The sequence below is a fragment of the Podarcis melisellensis genome (genome assembly GCF_964234715.1).
Source record: "Podarcis melisellensis genome assembly, chromosome: 3".
In the NCBI taxonomy this organism is placed as follows: domain Eukaryota; kingdom Metazoa; phylum Chordata; class Lepidosauria; order Squamata; family Lacertidae; genus Podarcis; species Podarcis melisellensis.
The window spans coordinates 80787079-80811107 of record NC_138530.1 but is presented as its reverse complement, the minus strand read 5'-3'; the positions used below and the strand labels follow the sequence as shown (position 1 = coordinate 80811107).

Below are 24029 nucleotides of genomic sequence, written 5' to 3'. Positions count from 1 at the left end.
GTACCATTCAGGGAACCAATTACTGAGCTAATTAGGCTATCTGCTTTGTCGCCAGAATCTTAATACTGTTATGAGCAATAATTTACTCAATTTCAGAATAGTTTTACAATGATACCAGTGAAAGAATTCAGTTATTTATTTCCCCTACATCTCATTTGCTTTGTTTATAGGCAATGAGCAGAATGGCCATTCACAGTACAATCCTTATGCATTTTTTCCCTCAGAAGCAAGTCCCAGGGCATTCCAGTGGGGCTTTACTTCCAGGAAAGAGTGTATAGAGTTGCAGCCTTAGCTAATTTTAATCTGCTTAAAATGTACCACTGTTCCAAACACAGATTCAAATTATCAAAGACAATAGTAAGGAAACATCTTGATTAAAATGCCTCCTCCCTACTGTGGTCTGGAAAGATGTGTAGTAACTGTATCTATCTGTCCAGAAAGGCTTGTCCCTAGGGATTGAGTTAATGAGATCTTGGAAGTGCATTCAGTCTAGTAGATGTGAAAATCTTCCAACACTGTTCAGGTAGAACAATTTTACTGACATACGATTCCACTCAGTATCTCATGCTTTATTACTTTTCAATGCAAAACTAGGAATCTAGCCAATTTTATATTGCTGAAATTGTTGTGCCTTCACCTAGAAAGCATTTAAACATCCCTCTGCTTCTGGAACAGAATGAAAGTAGTAACAATTACTGGATATTATTAGAATCTGGTATGCTTCCTAGCAAACTAAAAACCAAGAGAGCAAGGGCCTTTATTTTATTTTATTACAGACCAGCAATTTTCTAAAAACCTGGACCGTGAGATGTGCCTAAATGTCACCTCCCATCCTCATTTAACATGACAGTGATGGTGGCTTAGCTGACTTGGCTTTTGGCAAAGTAGCACCGGGGGCTGCCTCACTAGGTACCCCATTCTCAACTTTGAGCTCAACAGAAGATTACCGAGCCCCATAAAAATTCTGTAGATGTAAGATGTATAAAAATTGTTCACTGACTTTCTCATTCCATATAAGTGTTAAATACTTGGCAAAAGCAGGTATGATTTTTGCAGTGTGGATATTAATTTTTTTCTTTATTTTTTTTTAAATATCACAAGACCAGCCCTTTCCTTAAAAGCAGCCTTAACAAAGAAGAAGGTTCCAAAGGGGTGATGGCTGCTAAATGCTGATTTTGTGGGTACTTTATCTGTACTTAAGTACCTTATCTGTACTTAAAAACAGCCAAAGAACAAGACAAATAAAATTACAAGATAATAAAATAGTAATCATAATAATCATTCAAAGCCTAAAAAAAATGTGTGACATAAAATATATTCTATAGTGAAATACAAGGTTCATATTTGTACCAAACATACCAAATCTTCATGAATGTTGCCAAATAAACTCCTATTTAATGGGAACGTGCCAACCATGAGATGGTTTGCTCATATAAACCAAATGGAACTCTAAGAAGAAGCAAAGTCAGAGGGTTCTGCATCAGTCCTGGAGACACATATTTTATGAGTTAGTTTTTCGGAAACAACAATGAACATGACGTTTTTAAACCATAGATCCACAAAATAACAAGATGCATCCTTCCACCCTTGAGAGATCACTAGATGAGTAGCAACCAACTGATATAGAATTGAACGTTGAGAAGTAAGATCAGCATTGGCATGAACAAAAATGGATAAAAGACTTATCTTATCATCCAGAGTAGCCTATTTGCCAACAATTATACCAATCTTCATTACAACTGGTTCCCAGAACATATGTACATATGCCAACATGTTCTTTGTACCTTGCAACCCTGCCGGCATAAGGGGAAACCAGATCTTACAATATGAGATAAAAGTGATGCAAAACCGGCAATGTGCATGAAACTATTTAGGTTTAAGTTATATGGATACTATCCTGGCATTAAATAAGAAGCAAACGAAGGCTCTTAAAGGTGTTACATATTTCAAGGGGGTGTCTTTTAGTTCTTGACCAGTATTAGTCCATGGTACCTAATGGACATTCCTTATTTCAGGATGCTAAAACCCTATGTAACCTAATAGATATTCCTTATTTAAGAATGTAATCACTAGCTGAGATTCCCTGTTTTTAACATTTTAAACTTCATAGATACATAGATGTTTTTAACATTTTGCCCTCGCAGTCCTATTTTTAACAATGTGATAACAGTTACAAAAATCAGTAAAGTATTGCTGTCTTAGATCTCATCTGGACAAAGCTGTGCAGAGATAAAGCTGTTCAAAATATAGGTTTTGACTAAAAATGTTTTATTTATTTCAGTAGAGAGGAGGTAATATTTTGCAAGTAACAGCCCTTCAGAGATATCCAAAGTAAGCACTTACAGATTCAAAGGAAGATAATTAATTGCAATGGGAACAAATCAGTTCCATAAGCGCAGTTTCAATACCCTGAACCATGTAGATTAAATTTAAACAGCTGACTTGGGCAATTGTACCTGCAAGTTGTACAGCAGTGTTACTACAATATGTATTTGTTGAGGTATATATGTAGAGATAATACTATCTGTCATTAGACAATACAGTGGTACCTCGGTCTAAGAACAGTCCTGTTAACAAACACTTTGGGGAATGACCTCCGCAAAACTGGAAGTAGGTGTTCCGGCTAGCAAACTTTGCCCCGGAAGACAAACGGAATCCGAACGGAGGAGGCCCCATTAGGGAAAACGCGCCTACGTTTAAGAACAGTTTCGGCTTAAGAACGGACCTCTGGAACTAATTATGTTTGTAAATGGAGGTACCATTGTAGTAGCTAAAAAAGAGGAAATCCGAAGAAAGGAACAGAATATACAAATGGCTACATGATTGACAATTCAAGGGGCCATCTCTCTCTCACACACGCTCTCTCGCTCTCTCTCTCTCACACACACACACAAACTCCTGCACAAAGTTCTGCTGGCACTTTAAAGTTAGCCAGTGTAGTCACGTGATTAAAGAGTTACAGCAGAACTACAGAAATTCTCAAGGTTTTCATTATACTTTTTCATTGGGAGCCTTTATGGGGGTGGGAATCACTTGTCAACCAAACACAAGACACTGGGAACATACAAGAAGAAAAAAATAGTATAGGAGCAATCCTTTGGACAGCAGGGTATGTGGCTACAGATCTGAGTCAGAATCACCATACAGTGTGTGTTTTTAGATATCTTGCAGTATTTAAATTATAAACAGATGTCTGTGGAAAGATGTCTGGCCTTCTCTTTCTCACATGCAATGTATTAATCACTTTGCTCTAAAATAAACGACAAAGATAACATCTTGCTGAGTCCTTTGTATTCAGCCAATTACGCCCCCCCCCACTTCTGTATTATTCTGGGGTCAGTTCTAACCAGGAATAAAAACAAAAGAAAATTTCAATGAACTCCTTTTTGCACCTATTTCACTTCCTCATGTTTGAGGAGAAGATGCAAGTTATAATCAAAGCAGCCTCCGGGACATCTTGGTTCAGTTTCTGTGCTACTTGTCAGGTAGGACGGGAGCAGTTGTTAGAACAAACTGAAACATTAAAGACCACAACATACCAGACATGCTTACTGTTCCAAAATCTTCCACTCTCTAGGGAAGAAAAAACTTCACACTGAGATTGTGTATATAAATCTTCAGTGACATCTAAAGCCTTCATCTAAAGGCTCAGGGATCATACTGAGTTAAGCGGAAAAATACAGCCGTGTTGTCATTCTATCATTATATTCAGTACCTAACTCTGAATTCATTATTGTTCCTATTCATGATTTACAACAGATCAGAATACAAAAAGACAGAAAATGGACCCGTGATTATTATTTTATTTGACGTTTTATTCTTTGGAAGAAAGCGACTCAAACATGTACCTATACAAGTGAGAGGATATCTCTAGGGCCTCGCCAATTCAAATCTAATTCATTTAAAAAATGGATTGAGTTTAGATGTACTCCACTAGACATCCACTAGGCTATTTTTCCACTGGATCACTTCTAAGCAGAACATAGCGCAGGAGAGGGTCTGCCTATTACTATCAATAACAAGAGCAAACACATTTTTCATTGTCCCAACTATATGTGTACATATACAGATAAGACACAAAATACATGCACAACATTATTCAATCAGCAAATAGCCAAAAATCTCTGACACCATAGAAGTTCTATATATACTGCACCACTCCCAATATATCACAGTTCTACTAACTCCTTAAGAAGGGATTGAACAGCTAAATGTAAGCACATATTTTCCTCATGAACACTACAGCATTACAACATCCCCCCACATAAAAGTGGCAGTATTTAACAACTTAAAAGGCATGCTTTTCTCAGGATGAATCTTCCACTCAAACAAAAAACCTGAACAAAAGCCCACACCCTTCAAATGTTTTTAAACAGTTGTTGTTTTTTGTTGCAGATTAAGCTATGGCAGCACCCATTTAAAATTAAAGCTAGTCATTGCAGTTTTCTTTGGAGCACAGGCTATGTTGAGTTTCATCATGCCATGTGTTCTGTGAAATACAGTTATTTGACACAGCCTCTGTTGCTTTACTTAAATCATCTGCCAACAAGTCTCAACTGAACAAACATATCAACTAAGAGAGTAACCTTTTCAACTATTTTAGCCAAACGCTTATTAACCCCATGGTGCCAGTGATTAGTGCCTTTCCGAGCACCCACAGCTCTTATTAGCACATGGAATGGAAAATCTTTGCATTTTGCACTAAGCAAGGCTAATTCAATGCAATCAATTTAGAATTCACCCTGAAGACAGTTGAATTCTTGGTTACTCACTATTGCTTATGACGTGAAATGTGGCTAATCAGTAACCCCAATTAGATGTTGACTCAACAAGTATCTTATTATTATTATTATTAGATTTATATACTGCCCTTCATCATAAGATCTCAGGGCAGTTCACAGGCTAAAAACACGTAAGTAAGTAAAACAAAACAGCAAAACAATAATGCCCCCCCCATCCACAGACACATTTAAAAGGCTGTAGAAAAGGCCTGGTTGAAGAAGAATGTTTTCTCCTGGTGCCTAAAAATATATAATGAAGGCACCAGGTGAACCTTGCTCGAAATAGAATTCCACAAACAGGGAACAAGTTGACTCTTATCACAGATGAACAGCCTGTCCTGGATGTGCAAACTGCCAAATCATCCACATTGTACAGTAACCATTATCTTCTAACCATTAAACTGGTGGACTGTGGAACCATTTACTTTCTGCCTCTGTTCCCTACTTACAGAGCAACAGCCTTTGCACAAAGGAAAAGCTGCTGAAACACACCATGCACCATAGCCTCCAGTAGAAAAAAAAATAAGGGAAGAATTTGTCAGTACAGATGACCAAGCTAACCAAGCTACCATATGGTTAATGTGGGTAAGTTTGCTTGTTTATTTAATACATTTGGCATGTAGGATTGTCATATGTCCTCTTTTTCCTGGGTAGAGTCATCACAGTGATCCATAGTTACAAGTAGAATGTGTTTTGCTTTTCAAAATATGGTAACCTGAAGTAATTTGAATGATTGTGCCTGGTTTGTCTTATTTTGTGGTTGCTGTAGTTCACCCCTAGTTAATGATTTGTTTTATTGCTATGTAGTGAAGACTTATTTCAAAATATTTTTTTTAGTATAAATATACATACACATACATATACACACACAAAGAGAGAGAAAGAGGTTGTTCATATGTAACACTAGGTCAAACCATGGCTTACCATGAATGTGTGCACATTCAGGGTGCTAAAGAGAAGATTGTGACAGCTTTTCTCTTTCTCCACTCATGGGTGTCCACGGGGAAGAATCTGAAACCTATTTATTTCAATGTACACAAACAGATGCACATCCAGCCAGTCAACAAGAGGCTTAGAGTGATCTCTGAGAGTACTTCTATTGAGAGTGCCTGCACTTTCTTGGAGGAAAGCCTTTCTGGGCCAGTGGGCAGCTCAGAATTATGCTGCTTATTCTGATCTAATTATTATGCTTCTGCAAATGTTACATGATTTCGAAACCCTAAAAATACACTGATAATATAAACAAAAGAGTTGTAGTGCCTTTTTGTGATCAGGTGAGCAGCTCGCGGGTACTGCTGAACCCAACCCTTTCTGAGGGCCAAGGGGGAGGCCAATAACAGAAACCAAAAGTAATCCAGCAGAACAGAAACCAGAAGGGCCAACAAGGTTCTCAGGGAATATGTAACAAAAAACATTTTCTTGGGAAACAGAAACTTAGTGCTACTTTTTCGATTGGTTGAAGGTTGCCACATTTTCATCGATGGAAAAGACCAAGCGCACCAGAGGTAGAAAACTATACCACTTGGCAAGTAAGGCATCTGTACTGAGATCAAGTTTTGGAGGTAGACACTGGAACACAAACTGCCTCCACTGTTCCCCACTCCTCAAACTTATAAGGCTCACCACATTCCAGCATTACATCTGGAATTATCACTTTTATAACTATTACATCAGCATTTATAGCCACATAACACATTACCCAATGAAACAGCAGGTAGATTCACATCATACATTTAAAACACATGACTTTCTCCCTAACACACCTGGGGACTGTAGTATTCCCCTCACAGAGCTACAATTTCCACCTCCTTTACAAAACTACAGTACCCAGGATTCTATGGGGATAGTCATGTGCTTTGAATGTGTTTAAAATGTATGCTTTTAACCCTTGTTGTTTAGTCGTTTAGTCGTGTCCAACTCTTCGTGACCCCATAGACCAGAGCACACCAGGCACTTCTGTCTTCGCTTTTAACCCTAATCCTTGGTAAAGATGGGAACCTGGGTTCATGTCAGTGTAGATAGTTAAGTTAAGGTCAGTTAAGGTCAACACAGTTAAGGTACAGTTAAGGTCAACACATTTAACATATGCTGTAACATGGTGAAAATGAGAAGAAGCATGTTCTTGAACTGGGTACCAATCAGAAAACCAGGTATCTGGAATCCAGCCTTGCTTGTGCACCAGTCAGGGGTAGATGTAGGTAGGAACGGTTGCTCGTCTCCTCTTAATATTTCCAACCTCATTGGAGTTAGCTAAGTTAAACTTATTACAAAGACTTGACATGGAATGAAACAAATTAAATAAAGCTGCTTCCCTCATTGGTCATTTCCTGAGCCTATAATGTAAATAGCAATCATGTTTCAAACTTAATTGACTAAGGTTAAGTGAAAGCCACCATTTGTCCCTTCCAAGTATCACCTCGCAAATGAAAGGGCAAGTTATAGGTTATGTATAAAGTCACTATTGCAGAATTTAAGTTGAAAGTAAAGTTGATTTAGGACACACACTGGCTGATTTATATGTTTCTCTTTTACATTAGACATTGGTGAACGCTCATGGAAAAAAATTAATTTGAAAGCCAAAATAAAGTTCACCCTTGGAAATCACAACATGATTTTGGGAAAAGCTGTTTCTCATACCTACAAGGTTCATTAGAAACTTTATATATATGATTAAATATGCTTGCTGTTCTGTGTTGTCATTAAGAAAATACAGCTAATCAGTCTTAAGATAAACTGGTTACCATGAAAAAAGTAAACTATTCAGTGCACAATAGTATTCAGTAAACGGTATTCAGTGTGCAATAAGGCTTTGATCTTGAATTGGGCTTTCAGATTATGCTGATTTATTATAATACTGGAGCCAAATTAAAGGAAAATATTTAACTTCATGAAGTAAAATGTTATTTGTTTGTTATTTGTCTCTTTTGGCAAAGCCCTGAATTTGTAGCCTATCACTTCTGTAGAATGTCAAAGTTAGAATATTACCAAAGCCCATATTTTTTCTGGCATTTGGATTATTTGATTACAAGTGTTCAAGTATTTAAGCAGCACACTTTCCACTGGAATGATCTTGGAAAGCCCAAATAAAGATCAATCCTATGCAGAACTGGTAGGGAACTGAGAAGGGAAGGAACAATGGCAGACATGCTTGAGCCACTGCACTTATTGGGTCCTTCCTGCTTTCCGATCAGATGGTTCCCTAGAAGCAGACCAAGTCTAGGTAGTATTATTCTAGTAGTTGAAGTACTACTCTACATAGGCACAACAGGTCCCTGTGTCAGTGCAGTGATTGGTCTAAATGGAATCTTGGAAGACCCACAATTCTGACTCTGTATTATGTTAAGATGAATTGCCTTTTGCTTTCTGAGCTTCAAGTTCCATGTGAAAGATTTGACCAACTTGCATCACTTGGTGAAAATAGATTGGCTAGGTAAAAAAGTCCTTAGTAGCTTAATGGAATGACATAGTTACCCTGCTAGAACAGAACATTAATTAAAATATGAAATGGGCATTCCAATACAAGATATCTCAACTAGTTTCTCATGAGATCTGTATACTAAACAAAAATGAGCATGTGAAGGAACCTATGCATTTGTGTTCTGGTACAAAGGTCCGGATTCAATGTTCCTTGACTACCAGTTTGAAGTTGAGAACAATAGCTGCACAATATGAAATTCAGCACAACACTTGCACTGGCAGAAATTTACTGTGCAAGAGGAAGCATCCAAATTACAGCAATGTGTTGCGCAACCACAAGAACCATGCAGGGGTCCTGCCCTTTTGTTGCATAAGCCATTCTGCTAGTGCAACTTGTACACTGCTAAGGGGCTTCAACTTTGTGAGGTGTTGAATTCCTCCCCAAATATTGTAAAGTTCAACTTACCACTGACTCCAGGCTAATGCCTACTGTCCCCTGCGTCTAGTAAGCCAGGAAGTCAGTTTAGGATTTTTGACATAATGTCGGGATGTTAGCTAATTGCAAAATGCAAGCAGCTGGATCATATTTTTAAATCTGATTTGGAAAATATAGCAAACCAGCTGCACTTGGTAAATTTAGTCTGCAAATACTGTCCTTTAAAAATATTTTCCATCCATAATTTACAGCTTCTGTGGTCTCTTGGCAAGCTCTTTTTAAAAAAAAGTCCAATGCTGAGTAGTCAGTTTGGCTTCAGCCCAGAAGATGCTAACCCTTTACCAGTATGATGACTGTAGTATTGCTCGGTAAAATAAGTTGGGAACTTTCAAACACTGCAGTGAAAAAGTAGCCTTGAGTCTTTTTATACAGCAAAATTAGCAATGTCAGCAAGTGCTGTGTCTCCTTCCTCCCAATCTCACCCTGATAATTATTCTGCAGTGCTATCAAGGCCTGCCTGACCCTATAAAATTACTTAATATAGGAGAAAGCAGCACATTTTTCTTGATTCATTTATCATTTTCTTTTTGTCATCCATATAAACAGTCTTACAGAAAATATTAATACAAGGAGAAAAGAAACAGTGAACATGATAATGAATTAAATAGAATACACTAAAGCATGGGTAGGCAAACTAAGGCTTGGGGGCCGGATCCGGCCCAATCGCCTTCTAAATGTGGCCCATGGACGGTCTGGGCATCAGCGTGCTTTTACATGAGTAGAATGTGTCCTTTTATTTAAAATGCATCTCTGAGTTATTTGTGGAGCATAGGAATTCATTCATTTCCCCCCCCCCCCAAAATATAGTCCAGCCCCACACAAGGTCTGAGGGACAGTGGACCAGCCCCCTGCTGAAAAAGTTTGCTGACCCCTGGACTAAAGCAACAACAAACATTCAGTGTACTAGTAATATAAGGAATGCAACCTAAAAATGACTATAGCACCACCACCAGTAGGAGAACAAATTTCTTGTGCTTTAACTTCAAAAGACCGCCACAAAATATGCCATCACTAATTTCATAGAATAGGAACACACTTTGTCATGTATTCTGTCATTCCATTAACCCTTAATTGCTCAATAAATATATTCCCATGCTATCTCCTTTCTCTAGCATGTTTACAAGTTTAACTAAGTAGACCATATTTGTATTTTAAAATGATTGTATGCTGCATTGGAGAAACTAGCTAGTATTAAAAGATGGAATATAATAAAAAAATAAAATAACAATAAAAGGGAACACAAAATACTGCCATGAAAAGGCTACTGAAAGCAGCAAATGTCAAAGGACAAGACCAGCGCCATAAACATTGATTTTCACTATACAATTAAGAAAAAGATGGATTTTCTATACAGCTGGAAGTACAAGAGAAGATGAAAGTAATAATTGGCAGCGCATAGTTTAATGCATGCTTTTATTTCAGGACTCTTACAACCATGTACATATGGTGAAATTTGGTGTTAGTGCTGAGGTCAGGGGTTGCCAACACAATGCCTGCAGGCACACCTGCACCCGCAGAGGCCTTCCCTAACACTTGCAAGCTTTCCTTCTCCTGATGAAATTTGGCTTGAAAGACGCATTGTTTTGTAGCCAATAGAATAGGTTGCAGTGTGTGCTAGATTGCATTGTTTATATGGTGCCCATGACCCTTTCTGCAGTTCGCAAATGTGCCCGTGGATCTAAAAAGGCTGGTGACCCCTGGCCTAGGTTCTTCTCAAAGTATGAACTGGGATGCTGTGGGAGGGGAGTTGCAAGTGCTGGGTCACAAGGTGTAATTTATTGTTGGTGGAAGATGAGCAGTGGGCAGGGATCCTTGTAAATTTTCCACATCAGGACTTAAAGAGAAGTTGTTGAGGGTGAAAGCAGCCCAAAGAAACAACTGAATTTGTCAGTATCTCTTTCTTTTTTCAAATTGTAGCTTTCATACAAATTGCATTGTATAATTTTTTTTTAAAGCCTTTAAAATAATGGAATTACAACTTTATTTTTCAGAATATAAGTAATAAAGAATGAGCTTTGGCAGTTTTCTTATGCAAGTTATTATAACTGACTTAGACAAAAAAAAGGAATGTTATGATCACAGACACAGCAATTATAATGTAAAGAAGCAGTTTAAATTGTATAGGACTCTTCAATTCGTTTCTAAAAAGAATATTTTGGTTTTTCCAGATGGATTTGCTTTGCGAAGTATTTCCATATGTCCGCTACTCTTAATTTCTTAACTTGCTTTCTTATTAAAATCTGTATAGATCAAACCCTATATATATTTACTCGTTTTTCCAGTTGCTGCTCAAAGTATGATAAAACTGGCAATAGGGAAAGGCTACTAACTTGCTTTACTAACTTTGAAGTTATCCATCAGTGATAAAACAAGTACAGGCAGTTAAGTGAGATTTCTGTTGTTATTACCAAAATATACTAACTTTAAAAGGTAAAGGTAAAGGGACCCCTGACCATTAGGTCCAGTCGTGGCCAACTCTGGGGTTGCGGCTTTCATCTCGCTTTATTGGCCGAGGGAGCTGGCATACAGCTTCCGGGTCATGTGGCCAGCATGACTAAGCCGCTTCTGGCGAACCAGAGCAACGCGCGGAAACGCCGTTTACCTTCCCGCCAGAGCAGTACCTATTTATCTACTTGCACTTTGAGGTGCTTTCGAACTGCTAGGTTGGCAGGAGCAGGGACCGAGCAACGGGAGCTCACCCCGTCGTGGGGATTTGAACTGGCAAGTCTGATCGGCAAGTCCTGGGCTCTGTAGTTTAACCCACAGTAAGTTCCTTTTAAAAAACTTAATGCAATACTTTGCTTTCGTGTAGGGGATGATACACTATACTGTGTAGGAGACAAAGCCATAATTTCCCTCTGGTAAGATCAGTTAAATAATAGGCACCAATATTGTTCTAACTGCTGAATGGAACTATTGGTATTATGAAGGAAGAAACATAGGACCTCTGCATCAGTGTCACGGAGCCCAAATTTGCTTCCCCTGCCCCCAGTCTGAACAAACCTTTCTTTAACCCAAATTTGCTTTTAATAAAAATATAACTGAACCACTTCACCTTTCAGTTCTCATGTTCACACACAATAATTTCACATAGACAAAGCATGGGGCAGCCACTAGTGAAAATGCTGAGAAAAGACAACATTTAAAAAAAAATGAAGCAAGAATTATACTGCCCGTCTTAAAATGGCAAGCTCCTGGGAGCAGTATATGGGATTGAGTGCTCCTGTGTTTGCTGTGTACTTTGAATTCTCTCTTAATTTACTAGTCTACCTGCAGCATTGTGTAGCATTAAACCTCCACCATGGACAGTGCTAACTAGGTTCCATATTAACCAGAGTTTGCAAACCCACCTCAAATTCTGATTTCAAGTTCTGACAGTTAACTAGGTCCATACTTAATTTCTGTAACTAGGTCCATACTTAATTTCTTAACAGTACTGTGCTATGTGGGCACCAGTCATACGCAATTCTAGTATTTGGTGGATTCCTATGTATGTTTACTCCAAGTAAGTTCAATGGAACTACTGAGTTCAATGGAATTTACTCCCTAGTAAGCATGTTCAGGACTAGAGCCTTAAAAATTTAGTGCTCTTTCAATTTAAACAACTTCATATTAAGGAACCAGGAAGCTTTATTTATGAAACACAATCGCTAAAGACAGTATGTGGGCTTTTTATAGACTTAACTTAGAGCTGGCTTCAGAGTGGATGTCAAATGAAGTGTCAGTTACCCAAGTATATATAGTGTAGCAGGCATGATGATGACTACAGTTCATTTTCCAGTGTTTCCAATCTAATCTACTTTACAGTTGTGCATAAATCACAGTGATTATAAATGCAGAAGCTGGGAACGATGTGTGGATTTTCTAAAAAGTGTCATGAATATTACAGATGCCAAGCACAGCTAGGGAATAAATCAGTCAAATAATTAATTAACTCTTGCAGTTCAGAAATCAAGCTATCCTTTTCTCAGCCAAGTAATTATCTGACCTATTAGAAGAAAGACTCTGCATCACTGCGAAGGCTGCCTGGTAACTTAATTTAAACCAATCTTTTATTCCATCTTCCCAAGAACCTGTAATAGTTTTCTTCATCCTCCTGCCCCCAATTCCCTCTTCTTCACCCAGGGCAGGCAGAACATCAGTCAAAACCCACAAGCAGATCTCTGAGTGATTTGCAATATATCACCAAAGGGCTTCTCACTTGCTTAACCACAGCAAGAAGAAAAAGAGCATTGTTTCTCCCTAAATTAAGCCACTGGAATAAAGAAAACAGGGGACAAACTATAATTTGTATGTGAAACTGAACACTCAGTTTCTGGGCTGAATATGTACACAGGTCATCCTAACCATGTATGGTGCCAAGGTTGCAAGCTTGATCCCCAAGGTCCAAGCTTGATCCTGGGACAGCTGCATATTCTTGCATTGCAGGGGACTTGACTAGATGATCCTCAATGTCCCTTCCAACTGTACAATTCAATGATTCAAATAATCTATTACACATACCATACCTCCATCCCGCTGACCTCATTGCTCACCCACTTGCCCCCTCCCTCCCCCCTCCTACCTTTGTCCACTAGCCTCCTCCTCCTCTGCAGTCTCTGTTGCCTCAGGAGACGCTGCACCAACTGGCACAGCTTAGGGGATGACACAGACTCCTCCTTTGGCACCGCAAAGGAGGAAGAGTGGCAAGGTCAACCTAAGTTGTTTCCTGTTTTTGGTCCCACACTCTGGTGTGAGCCCATAGATTCTTGCCATAGCACAGAACCAATAATTGCTTGTCTTTTGGTCCCATGCTCTGGCACACATCCCAGATTCGGATCAGAAGCCTGGGAGGCTTCTGTCAATCTGCAATGTCCCACTTAAAACAGGACACTTGGAGGGTATAATATACACCTCTGAGCCACTCTTTTGGCACCTGGTTCCATAACATTAACCTTGGGGTTCTAGTTTTAAAAAATTGAAACATAAACTTGAAGACTGCCCACCCCTGTTCCATACAACTATTCAATGCACATGAACCCCCATACTGTGTCATCTGCAATTAGTACTCTCTAAGTGTAAATGCCATGTGACCCGGAAGTGTCTCCGGACAGCGCTGGCCCCTGGCCTCTTAAGTGAGATGGGCGCACAACCCCAGAGTCTGTCAAGACTGGCCCGTACGGGCAGGGGTACCTTTACCTTTACCTTTAAGTGTAAATGCACCCGTTGTTTAGACACGTCAATGGCTACTTATCTGCTTGCACTTAAAAAAAAACCTCTAGCTGGAAAGCACACTAGGCAGCTAAATTTGTCAAAGACAAAATATTGCACAACTGCTTGGCTTGTTCATCCCATAATGCACAGCTTGGGGATGTTCTGTGTATATATATTTTGCTGTGCTAGCCATTTTCTAAATTGCCATGTATGTTCCTTGTCATTCATTTATGATAAATGTCTTGCTTGGTTGCTAAAGGATGCATAAAGACTAACACAGCAAATAATTTTGAGAGAAGCAGGGAGCACAAATGAAAAACCTAGTCCTGAGAGTCAGTAATAATAATGTGACATATTACAGCTGCTGCAATGAAAAACAAATGTCAAACATTTTTGTCACAGACAGCACTACTTGTGTTGAATCATCAGCCCAAACTGATATAGTGTAATAATGAAAGAGGATTACACCTTCTTCCCCCTGGAGTTTTTTGGGAAAATACCCCCTCAGTGTGGAAGAAACCCAAGGACTGGGTGGGGGGCGGTATTCATGCCACCACTGACAATACTAGCTAATGCCTAGCACCATCTGAGATTGGCCAGTATAAAGCTGAAGAAGGAAGCCACAGGGACAACAGCCATGCATGAAAAATCACAGTGGCAAGGGAAGGGAGACAGAGAGAAAAACCCAGATATCCCAACACAGAGAGACATACAGCAGAGGATGGAAGGAGTGGGGGGGGGGGACACTAACAGATCATTAGAAAGGGCTTAGATAAAGGGATTTTAATGAGAGGGGGGGACAATCAAACACAGCCATAGGCAGGGTGGATCTGAAGGGCATGATAAATTCTTCTCCTGGACTACCATGAGAAAGGCTATCAAGTCCCACAGAAGGCATCATCCTCACAACAGAATGTCCTCCAACCTAATCTGGCAAAATTGTTGTCATGAGGTGATTTTACCACACCAATTTCACACAGCAAATACTTTGCTGAAATAGGAAAAACACAGTCCTGTGGGATTGACTGTGTAATCTGTGTAGTTACAGCCTGAATCAAAAGTCAACTTCACCAGGTAAGATGAAATGGACAGAGGTATATTTACAACTCCTAGTACATATGAAACCAAACTTATTTAGATCTGCTTTAGAACCTTGAATGTCTACTGTTTAATAATTCCATCCCATTCATGAAGTCTCACCATATTCATGATGGCTAGGTTTGCAAGTAGGCAAGAGAATTGGCTCTTCCAACATGGTGATTATAATCAAAGGAGTAACTTGCAGGATAATTTCCTTGGATAAAAATCAGTCCATGGGGCTTATGGTAACCATGAATACAGAATGGCCCCAAGATCTGATTAAACAGAGAACTCTAGAATTTAATAGTATTTAAATATTGCTTTTGAAAGTGCTGTGCGGCCCAACCACTCCTTCACAATTTCCAGTAAGAGTCACGTTAGCTGATTTTTTGCCAATACATTCCCTTGCTGAAGTAAAAGACTGTGCCAAATGAATAAATTAATGGCAAGTCCTGTAATAATTCTAATGAAATGTTAAACAAAGCCACCATTCCAAAATCTGTACCTTTTCTATTTAAATTATGTGCCTATAGAATAGTCTTGTCCTTAATCAAAAAGAAGAAAAGAATTCAAAGTTGAGATTCAAACAGCAGTTTGAGAGCACAGTGGAGAAAGATGCAAAGTTTCAGAAATTCGGTTATCTTTGAGGAAGAATGCTGCAAAGTAAGGGTGAATAACCTGTTCATCTAATGAGAATCAAATATTCAAACACTCCCCTGCAATGGAACCAACCTTCCTTCCTTCCTTCCTTCCTTCCTTCCTTCCTTCCTTCCTTCCTTCCTTCCTTCTTTACTTGCTTGCTTGCTTACTTACTTACTTATTGCAACCTTCTAACAAGAAAAAAATATGACCCAACTCTCCTAGAAATCTGCACTTTTGATAATTCTCTGCAAGCTCACATCCAGAGCCTGTGAACAGATCATACCCTAAGATTACTTTTACATGGGATTTGCACTGACACTTGAAATTTGATTTTTACCTGTGCCTTTTGGGTTTAACCAAAGTCAAAACATGGCATTAGAACTAGGAATAGGTAAAGAATGATAGTGTTGACTAAAAAAGGCATGCAAGAAATCAAGTGTGCAACATCCAAAATGAGTTGCTTAGCTAAGTAGTACTAAGCTATCAAGCCTAGGAGCCAGGTATCACTGAAAGGTTCATGAAGAAGGGATACTGGCAACTTTTGCTGTAGAAATGAGGCTTGTGGGGTTATGTAGGATAGGTAAAGTGGTACTACAGTGAAGTTGGATCTACTATAGACTATGGTTGTACAGCTCAACCAGCACAGAGTGTCCCTTACTCATGGTTTGCATAAGAAGTCGCATCATTTAGATCAACTAATTTAATTATTTTGACTTAAATCTGCAGCCAAGCCTATGTCACATGATCTGCTGCAAAGAATGGAAACCAGCACTTTGATCATCAGAGCCCATAAAAGTTAAGGAAAAATGATTTTGCACATGTTATATGCATAGAATGTCAGCACAACTAAATTTTGAACACCTAAACAGATGTAAAAATTTCAGATCTGATTGGTGTCAAAGAGTAACAACATTAAAGCTATAATATAGTCTCAATGAATAGTACGCATTTAAGAAAAGGGTACGAGAGTAGGTGTGTGTGTGTCTTATTTCAGCTGAAGGACAAAGTACATGTTATACACAGCCACATGTATTTTTATACAACATTTTCTTTAATAATAATAATGGGGGGGGGGGGGTTGGAATCCAGAAACCAGCCTCTAAGACTGTGAGTTTCTCCATGGAGGGACATAATGGGAGAGGCTTCTTAACCCTTTTTCTTCTGGTCACTTGCCCACTCCCCCCCCCCTTCAAAGAAAACCCCTGTTTTTCATCCAGGAGGCTTTCTGTTTAAAAGAAGAAAATGCTGGAGAAAAGATACACATGGCTGCATATAATGTATACTTTGGCCTTGATTCAAGGGAAGTAAAACAGAGAAACTTTGTTAAAAATATGATAGTTACATTTTATGCAGTCCTGCTTAAAATAACTCTGCATTTTTGTCCTTTTATGAAAGAATAGATATAATAAATGAGATATTGTATATTTTTGTGCTTTTATGAAAGAATACATATAATAAATGAGATATTGTATACTTAAAAATTGGAAACTGAAACTGTGATCAATTTTTGATGTTACTTCCCACTGCAAAGTAAATGCCACAGTGTGGAACCATAGTAAAGCTTAGGTCTTCTGTCTAAAAATTTTTGAACCCTCTCAGTTAAGCATGAACTATGTGCTAAGAATTCCAGGCCAAAGATCATAAGATTTCTACTCATGAGCAATTTTATTTTACTTTTTATGTTCCATGGAGCATGCTTGATTGAGCCATCTGGTTTTTAACTAAACATGCCCTTTGTGCTATGGGCAGCATTCGTCTAGATCACTCAATACTTAAGGCATACTATAATATGTTGAGGATGGAAATTACTAATCCTGTCTCAAAGTGAGAGGAAGGCAACAGTTCTGCAAAATGGCTTTTATGTCTCTTTTCATCTTTATCAGTCTATGAACACAAATCAACAGTATATTTTTCCTTGTTAACTTTTTAAAAAACAGTCCTTGTGTGGCACTCGGAAGCCTCCTTGGTTGCCTGCACTTTCTGGAATATCCATGGGAGGATGTCAAAGCGTAGGCAGCCAGGAAGTCTGCTTGTGGAATTCCTGAGAGAAGCACAATTATTATTACAATTAAGTTAAAAGGAATGCTCATGAGGAGTTCATGATGTAATGTCCTTCCACAGGCATTCCCTGATTTAAATCATATATGATTTGTGCTGTATTTGTGATGTTCTATTATATTATTGTTATTTATTGTCTCTAAGCCGCTGTCCTGGGGCCATCTCCCACAATTTTCTTAAATCGGAGTCCCCCCAAAAAAGGGGGTTGTCTTATACATGGGGGTGTCAAATCATATTCTAGGAACCAAGGGTAGCTGCAATACCAGGCAAGGACTTTGTTTTGTTTTGTTTTTTGTTTTAAGTTAGCAAGGAAGAACACACCTTGTAATGTTATTAAGTACTAAACCTCATCACTCACATAAATTTCTGACTCCCTCCGTCCCCGGAAAAGGAGCTAGAACAACAACTGCCTCTCTTGGGGTGGAGGGCGGGGAGCAAAGTAATACCTGAAATGTCTGGGCCAGGGTATGGCACAACTCTAATATTGATTCCAGCTGCTGAAACTGTGTGCTGTTCAGGATTGTTTTATAGCATTGGAACAGCAATCCTTCACCTATAGACTTAAATATGCATAATATGTTTGGTTTTTTTAAAGCTCTATACAAGCCTTCTGTGTAGTTTGTAGGGAACCTGCAACATGTAATGATTGAAATTTGTTTATTTATTTATTTATTCATTCATTTATTCGTGTGTACATGTGAGCAAAGCTCTCATCAGTCATGAATTCCCTAAAGCAGGTCCACCCTGATTCTACGCAGTGGAAAGCTCAACATGCACAACCATCTCTCCGTGTGATTTACGTATGGTTTTCCCACAAATCCCTACAGAATAGTGCCTTCCAGGAACTTGGCAACATGTGAAATGATCCTTATTTGGTTGTGTAGCGCACAGGGTCTGGCCATTTCACATAATGACAGATCCCTATGTTCTACAGCGCTGTGGCAATGGAATTCATCAGAAATGAATGCCTCATCTCATTCTGGTTTTCTTCAATGTAAATTAAGTGTTTTATACAGTATAGTAAGAATAGCTATGTCTTCCTCCACCAACTTTTTGCCATTCTGCATGAGTAAACTTATGGCAGCTCATCATTATAAATATATGAACTTGAACTGCATTTTATAAAGTTTTTAAGAACTGCAAAAAAGGGAAACGTGTCATCTCTTCTTAATTAGTCCTCCTTGAGTACCATGAAGTTCAGAAGCATTCAACAATGTAAAATACACAAATAAAATCAGTTACCGGGAAGTCACAGCTTGCATAAATTCATCAAGAAGATCATCATAAGCTTGGCCTCTGATTCGTTTATGTTTCAACCCAATATACAAAGGATCTTTTAGCAACTCCTGTTAAAAAATAAAATAAAAACCAATAAGGTAAGAATATCAGACAAGTTATCATTTGAGTGTTTCTAATCCAAAAATGAAGACTGTATTGGCATCTCTAAACTGGAAATTAAGGGCACAATTCTATGGTCCTAGGGAAGTTGTCCCAGCGGTCATAGAATTTTGTGGCTCTCCTTTTTCATGGATAGAGAAGGAATTCTGTGGGAAGAGCAAGAGGACCATCCACAAAGGCTTCCTTCTTGCAGCAACAGAAGCCTCCGTGGCTGCCCCTCCTTAGATATCAATGTTACAACAGTAGAAAGAAGATGTTTCAGAGCACTGGAAGAAAAGTATGCCAGCCCTGGGGTGAGCCCTTGGGCACTGCAACCAATGGAGGGGGGATTTTGAATAAAGGAAAATTGCCTCTCCACACCCTCCTTCTGCCCTGCCAGCACAAACTAAACAGAGGTTTGGATTGGGCAGATTGTCCGCCTTTAACTCTTCCTCCCCTGTCCAAGTAGGATTGCTTTGCCTAACTGGTTTATAGTCACATCCTTCCAGAGAATTATGGGGAGTGATTGATCTCTAATAAGAATTCTCAGCACCTCATCAAACTACAATTCCCAAGATTCTTTGTGAGAAGTTTTGAAAGTAAAAAACTGATACACGTTTGTACAGTAGATATGCCTGTAGCATGAGAATGAACAAGATTAGAATATAGATACATACATATATTAACCTATAAAGGCAAAATTACTGAAAGCGTAATGTGTGGGATCATTTTCTGCCATTCTTAGATGATGAAGTAAAAGTTAAATTCACAAAATTATAAAGTCAAATTTTGTAGATCAGAAACGCCTTTCAAATAGTGATAGAGGAAGGAAAAAATGAAGATGCCAATTACAGAGTACATATTATGTTCTTTCTTCAGCATAACGGCTGGCTTTGAGTTGCGGATGTCAAATCATACCTTATAATTTACAGATCCCAATATGTGCAGTACCCATAGCATTAAAAAAAACACAACACAAGCATTTATCTGCTCACGTCAAAACTGAGCTAAAGTCAAAACTGAGCTAATGTTCAGGCAAAGAACATTCCAAGAAGCCAATGCATTTTCTGTTCTGGCATTTTTACTGTTATTGAAGCCTAACCATCAGCAAGTATGGATGCATTATAGCTATTTCAAACATCACTTGCAACTTCATGAACAAGCTGGCGACAATCTCTTCCCATTGCAGTGATACACTCTGCCTTTCAGAAAAATAGCAAGGGGTCATTTTCATCATCCAGACTGCAACTGGGCAAGTTGTGTATCAGTGCTGCCCTCAGGCTACCAATAAATATTCCCATGGCAGCAGAGAGCAAGGTGCAGGTGCAAACCTTCAACCTACCTTCTCCACAACTTAGCAAAACTGCCATGTTGGGTACCAGGCTAACATGCAATGACCTGCCCTTCATTTCTGAAGCCACTGCAAGGGCTAGAATGCAGTAAGACTTGGGGAATTCCTGTTCACGCAGCGCAAGGAGCTGGGCTTTATTCTAGGGGTACTCAAGGGTACACAGTATCAGCACCTTGTTTTTCTAAAAGATAAGCACTGGTTAAAAGTGTGGCACTTACTTGAATAATTTCATGGTGAGTACCAGAACCCTGTTTTTCTAGTAGAAAAGCACTGATAAGGGGGCTGTCCCACGAGGAGCGTGGAACTAACAGGCTAAATCTGTAGGTATATCATGGAGCTGTTGCATCAGCAATAAGCTGTCCGCAATAAGTCTTGCTCGTCCCTCTTTCAAAAAGTGATCTAGAAAATAATCTGGCTATACTATTTAACAAGGAAAAATAACCTCTCCCTTAACTACGACAAGTCAGTTTAAGAAGACACAAATATGTATTCTGTCCCTACTCATAGTCTCAGTATTCATGGCAGTATCTGTTGCTCTAGTAGTTAGTACAGGATAAACTATGGAGTAAAGTTTTTGGTTTTTTTCCTTTTTGAGTATTCCAATGCATTGTCTTTAATAAATCTGCTTCTCAGAGCTAAAGCTGCCGCCAACTAGCAGCTACTATTTCAAATCAAGACTTAGGATAGCTGTAACAAAGGCCCTCTTTCTATTGCTCTCGTTTAAAGTTGAATAACTGAAAATATATGGCACACTTTAAACTAAAACACACAGATGGTTTGAACAGTGAATCTTGATAGTAGCAACCAGAGCCAAATATTGTCAAAATATACTTCTTCTGAACCAGTATCATGTATTTACAAGGTCACAGAACTCTGATATACAATCCTATGCCAACAATATCAAATACTCATGTTTCCTCACAATCTCATACTACTTAGATTCACAATTCCCACTGTATGAGTTGGGATTTCAATGCAGTATCTTCTCTAAGCAAGTATCACACCCCACTCCAGAGGTTTACTGCTGCATCTCACCTGGTAGCAGCTGACATGACCTCACGGGGGCAGATTTACCTAACCTAGCAATGTTCTATATGTTCCTGGTTCTTGGCACTGTCTTAGCAGCAGCAGCAGCAGCAACAAAGACACTCATGGTTTCAATGCTAATTAGGTCAGACAGCCCCAGGTTCCAACTATTCCTACTACTGAACTACAAACTTTAGTCCCTTTTCTTCCCATGTTGCTTTTCTAGTGGTCTATTTTTCTAGAGAAAGAACAAAATGCACTGAAGCCAAGCTCCAGGAAAGCATTTAGGAAATGTGCTCATTTATTCACACTAAAGTGTTGACAACTTTCTGGTGTCAGACTCTAAAAGCTAAACTTATAAACATTTCATGAATAGCAGACCCATTGATTTCAGTGGTCCAAATCCTAAATAGTTTTTGTAACCAATAGAACTGTGAGTGATTTTAGGATGGCCAGCTTACAGTCCAGCTGAGGCTCCTGCCAGGTATAAGTACTTTGATAAGTAGTTGGACTTGAATTTAGTAGTGGAGACTTCCAACATTTACTGTACATTGCCTGTAAAGTACTGCCAAAGTAATTGAAGCAACATGAGTACTCTTGCTGTTTCTGTGGAAAACCTGAGAACACAAGTCCCCTTTGAATCTTCTCATGAAAGCTGCCAATATGTTTCAGAGTTGTGCTGATGTGAAGCTAACTTTCCAATGCCCACTGCAAGCCTGTGGCTCAAAATAGGCCCAACTTCCAAATCTTTACAGCCATCTATCGGCACACCTAACATTTTATTACATCTTGAGTTGCTTCTCAAAATCTGAGGGTTCTGGCACATTAGTACAGCAACCCAACTAACCAAAATCTAAATAATTTTGCTGTACACTAGATGCTCCTGGGCAGGCAGATTTCATTCACAATCTTGCTGCAATGATGACACAAGGAAGTGCTATCCAGGTTTCTATGCATGCTGTGAGCTACGCCATGCAGACTGGGCATAGCCCACCACAACCATATGTTCCCTATGTCCACCACATATACACAGTCTGGGCAGATGTCAAGATGCTCTCATGCTCACATGCCTCACTCAGATTTCTGCTAGGTATACAGCGGTATGGGTATTTTTCACTACTACATGAACTCTCATTTAGGGCAGATTTGTAAAAAAAAATTACCTTATATACATCATGAAGATCAGAGCCCAAGACAAAAAGGTCACCAGCTCATGCTGAGGCATTCAGTACAGATTGGGCCCAACGACCACTGTCTGACTCAAGGTGTCTTGATTCTTTCTAGGAATTCACTAGTCTAAGGCAAGTACTGGACATGACACATGGGTGTGTTCCTGTGTGATAGAACACACACACACACATTTCCTTTACTCTAATTACATTCCGTTTACAGCCCAGGTGGAGCCTGCTAGCTCAGTGAGTAGGTGTGGGTAACATGCCTTGTCAAGCCCAGATAATGCAATCAACATGCAAGGTATAAAGGTGAAGCAGACCTGGCCATGACCAGGTGGCCATGGAAAAAATTCTGATAATATATTAATTTTATGATATAGATTTACACAAGTTGTCTTCCTTGAAAGTAAACTATATTTTGGTCAATGTTGCTTTAAAACAGCAGGATCTGTTGCTACTGAATTTGACTTTTCCATTCAGAGATCTGCAGTTTCAGTTATTTGCCCTTTTCTGTTTGATCGCTTTTTATATGCTTTAGCAGCAATGCGCTGTAAGTTACATTAGACTTACAGTAGTTGAGAAGTTGAAAGCTATGAATTCATAGGACATACTTTGATGCTTAAAAAAAAAGGCAAACCAAACTTGCTCAAAGACTGTTTTCAGTGCTACATTTTTGCTCATAAAAGGCTGGCTGTTATAGTAGAGTTAACATGAAACTGATACATATGCATGTTGTTTAATCTAGATTTATCACTAAGCTTCTAAGTTCCCGATACCCCTGAGCTAAAAGAAATACAGAAATTGCCATTTACTGCATTACAGTTGTGAATGTTTGAGAGCTCTTCAAAAAAGAGCATCAAAAATAAGAGATTAATAAACATCAAGAAGAATTTGTAAAATCTCTGGCAGTTTACTGAAAATAATCAGTTGCCAAGTTAGCAGCTAACAAAGTAAGTCAGCCAAAGGTCTTCTATGTTAGCAACAAATAGTATTAGCATAATGTAGATAATGCAGCTGAAAGTTAGAAACCGCCTACCAATTTTGTCATTATGCTGGCATGTGGCAAGTATAAATAACTATTCCTAAACAGTAGCCTGGTCTGCACACACAGATGAATTAAATGGGGCCTTACAGTTGTTCATCCACAGCTAACACCTAAACAGCAGACTGAGCAGGCACACAGGATAGCTGGCTGAAGCCTTTTCCATTATTATGAGATGTATTATATTACTATTTAAATTACAGTAATTATTTCTGAATTTATATCTATACAGAAATTAGCAGATGTGAATTTTATGCACCTTTGTGTCCCCCTTTGTGCTGATTTTCTAGTGATGCATTTTTGTCTTTTGGGGTGGTGCATGAATAGCCATTCTATTTGCAGCTGTGCTGGTTTTTTATTTGTAGTAGGTTTCTATCAACAAACATTAACAGTG

General features: G+C 38.9%; 2 protein-coding genes across 9 annotated transcripts in view; one reads left to right on the top strand and one right to left on the bottom strand.

Annotated features, from left to right (window-relative positions):
* The window catches only part of PRSS35 (serine protease 35), a 158208-nt gene that overhangs the window by 33851 nt on the left and 100328 nt on the right, over positions 1-24029 (top strand). For 3 of the 7 annotated variants that reach the window (XR_014166652.1, XM_081904881.1, XM_081904884.1), the window contains exon 2: positions 5233-5366. The gene's annotated coding sequence lies outside the window, so the exon portion shown is untranslated. Of the gene's footprint in view, positions 1-2281; positions 2332-5232; positions 5367-7318; positions 7602-16335; positions 17760-24029 lie in introns of those variants that run through there. The other 4 variants (XM_081904883.1, XM_081904882.1, XR_014166653.1 and 1 more) reach the window with 3 other exon arrangements.
* Positions 1-24029, bottom strand: part of ME1 (malic enzyme 1) — a 118981-nt gene that overhangs the window by 37274 nt on the left and 57678 nt on the right. For both annotated transcript variants that reach the window (XM_081904887.1, XM_081904888.1), the window contains one exon: positions 18910-19013. In XM_081904887.1, coding sequence (XP_081761013.1) covers positions 18910-19013 — 104 coding nt within the window. The remainder of the gene's footprint in view (positions 1-18909; positions 19014-24029) is intronic.